This window comes from Chrysemys picta, chromosome 14, assembly GCF_011386835.1.
Source record: "Chrysemys picta bellii isolate R12L10 chromosome 14, ASM1138683v2, whole genome shotgun sequence".
In the NCBI taxonomy this organism is placed as follows: domain Eukaryota; kingdom Metazoa; phylum Chordata; order Testudines; family Emydidae; genus Chrysemys; species Chrysemys picta.
In genome coordinates this window covers 2,804,333-2,810,332 of record NC_088804.1, presented here as the reverse complement: position 1 = coordinate 2,810,332, position 6,000 = coordinate 2,804,333, and the positions used below count along the sequence as shown (strand labels likewise).

At 52.8% G+C, this 6,000-nt stretch overlaps 1 protein-coding gene across 2 annotated transcripts in view; it reads left to right on the top strand.

Annotated features, from left to right (window-relative positions):
- Window positions 1-424: 424 nt before the first annotated feature.
- GOT2 (glutamic-oxaloacetic transaminase 2) overlaps window positions 425-6,000 on the top strand; it is a 30,241-nt gene continuing 24,665 nt past the window's right edge. The window contains exons 1-2 of one of the 2 annotated variants that reach the window (XM_042847066.2): window positions 447-588; window positions 1,651-1,830. Coding sequence is in view for 1 of the 2 variants with exons in the window: in XM_008177713.4 (XP_008175935.2) it covers window positions 503-588 (86 nt within the window). In the remaining variant the exon portion in view is untranslated. Of the gene's footprint in view, window positions 589-1,650; window positions 1,831-6,000 lie in introns of both variants that reach the window. The other variant, XM_008177713.4, reaches the window with a different exon arrangement.

Below are 6,000 nucleotides of genomic sequence, written 5' to 3'. Positions count from 1 at the left end.
GGCTGAAGCCAGTGGCAGAGCTGGGTGGGGAACGCAGGTCTCCTGAGCCTCGGCCCAGTGCACTATCGCTAGGTCCTGCTGCCCCATCTGGGGGCAGGTGATACCGACCCGCCTCCAGCCCCGCCGGGAGGATCAATGAGCTGATGTCTGCGCAGCGCTTCTAACACACTAGGGGTTATTTATACCGGGCAGTGGCCTCTTGAGCGCAATAAACCTGCTGTAAATTGCGGGCGAGACACCGACGTGCCCGGAGCGGCCACTCCGCCCCCTAGAAGCACCGGGCGCTAGGACCCAGCCGCAGCCGGGCGGGGACAGCCTGCGGACAGCCCGCCTGGCCCTCTGAGGGCGCTCGCGTGCGCGGGGCTCGCCCTGCACCTCTCCGCCGGCCGTGCGCGGCCGCTCCTCAGCGCGGCGCCGGCAGACGTACTGCGCATGCTCAGTACCCCCTAAGTAGCACATTACTCGGGAGAGCGCTCAGTCCGTGTCAGCTCCCGCCGCAGCCATGGCCCTGCTGCAGCCAGCCCGGCGCCTGCTCTCCGCCGCGGCCCAGCGCCATCTCTGCCTGGCCCCCGTCGCGGCCAGAGCCAGGTAACGGGGCCCGGAGCGGACAGGCCGGCGCGGTTGGGGGCCCGTCTCGGACCCTGCAGCTCGTGAATGTGACTCCCCCGAGGCGGGCAGGGCCGCGCGCCTGGTTTGGGAGGCGCCGGGGGGGGGGTCTGCTCTCAGCAGGGTGCTGGGGTGCAGCCCGGCCGGTCCCCGTGAAGTGTTCTCCCTCCCCCCCATGAGTGCTTCGCGTTACGCGGGAGCGTGTCCCTCGGCGCGGCCCGTCTCGGACGGAGCTGGCCATGCCGGGGATGACCGAGTCGGAAAGGGCATCTGGGATTGGCTGAGGTGGCGCGGGCGCGGTGCTAGTCCGCGGCAGTGATTGGCTGCCGCTGCTTGCGCGCGTGCCCTTGAGGGGCAGCTTTAGAGGGCGGAGGAGCCGCGGTTCCCCCCCTCCACTTCCGGGCTCGGTGCCCGCCGGCCCATGCCCCGGGGGCGGGGGGACCCTGGCCCGGCCCCCCGGCACAGACACCCCCGCGTGCAGTGAGTGCGGGGCCGGGAGCCCCCTAGTGTGGGTGCCGCTGCCGGCAGGATGGGCCCCGGGCGCTGCCTCCCCGCGCTGCCTCCTCTGCCCCTGAGCCCGGCGCTTTGATCGTCTCCTCCCCTTTCGCTGGGGTCACCCTGGCAGCGCCTAACGGCGCTTCAAGCGTGTTAGAATCGGGCCCGGAGCCTGCCTGGTGAATGTTAAAATAGCCACTCAGATGGGAGGAGAGATTATGAAATTTACTGTGTGCAAAGTGTTGTCAGCTGTACAGAGCACAGGCACTGGGGGTGAATGGGATTATTTTTGTGTCTCATCTCAGTTACAGTGACTTTTAGGTGTTACCTGTAACAAGAATAGAGGGAAGTTCAGACAGAAGTAGGGTGACCATATTTCTCTATGGGGAATATGGGACACCTGGTAAAATTACTTGTATTCAAGTGAGTTCAACAGCAATCAATCAGAGCTATGTAGTACACACATTCAAATTAACACCAAGTTGACTGAGCCCCTGTTAAAAAGAAATACTGCATAGTTGTATTTTTATTTACATTCTTATCTTTAAGGCTTTAGGGTTCACATGGAGACACACACACATCCCTACGTGACACACACACTCCCATACACTTCTGTCACCCAGAGGGGGTGACTGACCTACCCAACACTCTCCGCCCTCCATGCCTGGCTGGGCCCTGGGGATGGACCTGCCACTCCTGCTACCTGGCACCTTGTCTTCCTGAGGCAATGTGAGTGTGTGTGGGGGGGGGGTCACACAGTGTCACATGCTTTCCCCCCCCCCCAGATTTCTGCCAAGGTTCACACTAGACTGTGGCCAGCAGCATCCTAGCAGCACTATGCAGAGCTGGATGGGATGGGAGCTGCTTCCAGCTGCGCTTGGGGGGTGGGGAAGGGATGACCTGGCCTGTGTCTTTACAAAGCTCATTTCTTTCCTCCTGCCCCTTCCCCTCTTTCTCCTCCTCCTCCTCCCCCCCCCCCCCCCCCCCCCCGGAAGGAGCTTGTTCCTTCCTTCCCACACAGTGTAGAAAGGCAGCTAACACCTCCAGGCTGCTGCTGGCCACCAACATAACCCAGCCGCCTCTGGCTACAGCACGGGCAGGAAGGGGTTAAGCCCTAAGGATGCATTGTGCACCAGGGCCCAGGGAACCTGACTGCAGGGGCTTCAGCGAACCTGGCCAGAGAGGTGGCTCAGCAGGGAAGGGTGCCTAGGGGACGGAGCAGCCTAGTGTTCCTTGAGGGCAGGAGCCAGGACAGGGGTGTGTGTGACGAGAGTGCCAAGCTCCTTGCTGGAGGGCTGCTGTGGAGCCTGAAGGTTCAGAGCATGAACAAGCTGGAAATTGCTTCTCTCTTCTCCTTCCCCCCCAGGACAGGGGGTGAGGGGTGGAGAGGCGTCCCTGTGCCAGCGCTGTGTGGGGCTTTGTCACACGCAGGGCTTGACTCCTCCTGGCCAGTGCCCGGGAAGAGCATTTTGGACTTTCCCAGGGCACCAGTTCACAGCGCGCAGCCAGTGCCAGCCGGAAATGGGTCGGGGGGGGTAGGACCCTGCTGGCCAAGAGCCGGTACACAGTGAGGGCTGTGCTGAAGGACCAGCAGGGGGAGCGGCCATCCCTGTGCGCTGCATCTTCGCCCTGCCACTAGCCTTGCACACCCACCCCCATTGTCCGTCACTGGACCCTCCCTTCCCCCCATCACTGGTGGGTGGGCGGCTGGTGAGTAGGGATCTGAGCAGGAGCAGGACCCACCAGTCCTGATTGCGGGTGGGGGGAGAGACAGAATTTTCCCATTTTTAAGAAAAAGTTGGGACACCTGCGGGAGGGCTTAAATACAGGACTGTCCCTTTAAAAACGGGATGTCTGGTCACCCTAGACAGAAGTGACTTTAAAAAAAGGTTGAGTCCCGTTAACTATACATGTAAATGGTAAGGAAACTGAGGCAGATAGGGTAAATGAATTGCCCAATAGACAGTGAGTCAGGCTAAGAAACTGGGAGGTCCCTGTTCTGTGATTTCACTAGAGAACACCTCCTCTTAGGAAATAGACATGTAGTAAGAATATGAGGTGTAACCAGATCTTTTTCAAGAGTCTGAAATTCTTCAGATTGTCACTCAAAATAAAAGTGTATGCTGATCTAATGATGGGCATTTTGTGCTGCCAAGTGGGGGGTCACTGAGCTGGGCACCTGATCATCCTGGAGCACCAGAAGCTTGGACTCAAAGTAGTTAAGAGGCAGCACACTCAGACCTTGGGAGGGGAAATCACTGCTCTCAAGGGATCTTCATTTTCTGGTTTCAGAGTAGTAGCCGTGTTAGTCTGTATCCGCAAAAAGAACAGGAGTACTTGTAGCACCTTAGAGACTAACAAATTTATTAGAGCATAAGCTTTCGTGGGCTACAGCCCACTTCTTCGGATGCATAGAATGGAACATATATTGAGGAGAGATATATACACACATACAGAGAGCATGAACAGGTGGGAGTTGTCTTACCAACTCTGAGAGGCCAATTAAGTAAGAGGGGAAAAAAAACTTTTGAAGTGGTGATCAAGATAGCCCAGTACAGACAGTTTGATAAGAAGTGTGAGAATACTTACAAGGGGAGATGGATTCAATGTTTGTAATGACTCAGCCATTCTCAGTCCTTATTCAAGCCTAAATTGATTGTATCTAGTTTGTACATCAATTCCAGCTCAGCAGTCTCTCATTGGAGTCTGTTTTTGAAGCTTTTCTGTTGTAAAATAGCCACCCGCAGGTCTGTCATTGAATGGCCAGACAGGTTAAAGTGTTCTCCCACTGGTTTTTGAGTATTATGATTCCTGATGTCAGATTTGTGTCCATTAATTCTTTTGCGTAGAGACTGTCCGGTTTGGCCAATGTACATGGCAGAGGGCCATGCTGGCACATGATGGCATATATAACATTGGTAGATGTGCAGGTGAACGAGCCCCTGATGGCATGGCTGATGTGATTAGGTCCTATGATGATGTCACTTGAATAGATATATGGACAGAGTTGGCATCGGGCTTTGTTACAAGGATAGGTTCCTGGGTCAGTGTTTTTGTTCAGTGATGTGTGGTTGCTGGTGAGTATTTGCTTCAGATTTGGGGGTTGTCTGTAAGCGAGGACAGGTTTGTCTTCCCAAGATCTGAGAGTGAGGGATCATCTTTCAGGATAGGTTGTAGATCTTTGATGCTCTGGAGAGGTTTTAGTTGGGGGCTGAAGGTGACAGCTAGTGGTGTTCTGTTATTTTCTTTGTTGGGCCTGTCTTGTAGGAGGTGACTTCTGGGTACCCGTCTGGCTCTGTCAATCTGTTTTTTCACTTCAGCAGGCGGGTATTGTAGTTTTAAGATAGAGATCTTGTAGTTGCTTGTCCCTGTCTGAGGGATTGGATCAAATGCAGTTATATCTTAGAGCTTGGCTGTAGATAATGGATCGTGTGGTGTATCCTGGATGGAAGCTGGAGGCATGTAGGTAAGTGTAGCGGTCAGTAGGTTTCCGGTATAGGGTGGTATTTATGTGACCATCTCTTATTAGCACAGTACTGTCCAGGAAATGGACCGCTTGTGTGGATTGATCTAGGCTGAGGTTGATGGTGGGATGGAAATTATTTTAAATCATGGTGGAATTCCTCAAGGGCTTCTTTTCCATGGGTCCAGATGATGATGTCATCAATGTAGCGCAAGTAGAATAGGGGCGTTAGGGGACGAGAGTTAAGGAAGCGTTGTTCTAAGTCAGCCATAAAAATGTTGGTATGCTGTGGGGCCATGCGGGTACCCATAGCAGTGCCGCTGACTTGAAGGTATATATTGTCCCCAAATGTGAGATAGTTGTGGGTGAGGACAAAGTCACAAAGTTCAGCCACCAGGTTAGCTGTGACATTATCAGGGATACTGTTCCTGATAGCTTGTAGTCCATCTTTGTGTGGAATATTGGTGTAGAAGGCTTCTACATCCATAGTGGCCAGGGTGGTCACCGATGGATTGTAGTTTCCTCAGGAGGTCCGTGGTGTCTCAAAGATAGCTGGGAGTGCTGGTAGCATAGGGCCTGAGGAGAGTGTGCTTCATTTTCTGGTCACTGCTTGGTGTTCTGGGGCTCTTGTCAGTGTGGCAAAGCAAGGCTTCCTCACTAGGCTCTTAGAGGACACAAAAGAAACATTAGTGTTGTACTGCATACTACTTTTTGTATAGTGTCATCCATGATAGGGCTTGAGGAAGAGTGTCAAAAACAGCATTTCCTGGTACCCTGAAGAGAGAAATTGGCATTTTATTCTGCTCTTGTGTGCAGGTATTGCATGCAGTGGAGCAGGCCTCTAATTAACTAGACTATGAACTCAGCTGAAGGGACATGGAGAGGTGAAATATAATGGGGAGGGTTATTATACTGAGCTCTGCTTTTTAATATTCTCTTTGTTATCCATGTGGCTAGCTTTTCCTCTTGGAATGAGCTGGATGTGCGAGATGCCATTTGAAAAATTAAGATCTGCAGATGTCCGATATGCCCCTTTCTCCCTGTTAATTTATTAACTAGTTACAAGCTGCCATGACCAGAAGGCCATCGAGGTTTCGTACTGCAAACGTTGTTTGTTTGTATGCAACTCTCCTTATCAAAGCTATTAGTGATGTCAGGTAGGGATTAGCAGTCTTTGGTTTCCCTCCTTTCACTACTTTCAAATGGCATTTGATTATGTTACAGTTACTATTAGCGAGGAATAGCATCTCTAAAACTGGTATATAGATTGAGAGGTACAAAACAAATGGCCCTGAAATATAAAATTAACTTAACATGCAGAATAACTGCATCAGACATTCAATTTATTTATTACATCTTGCCATATGACTGGACTTTAGCTAGTTATTAAAATATCCCTGACAGGGGAAGCGCTTGCTGCAGCTGATTGAAGGAAT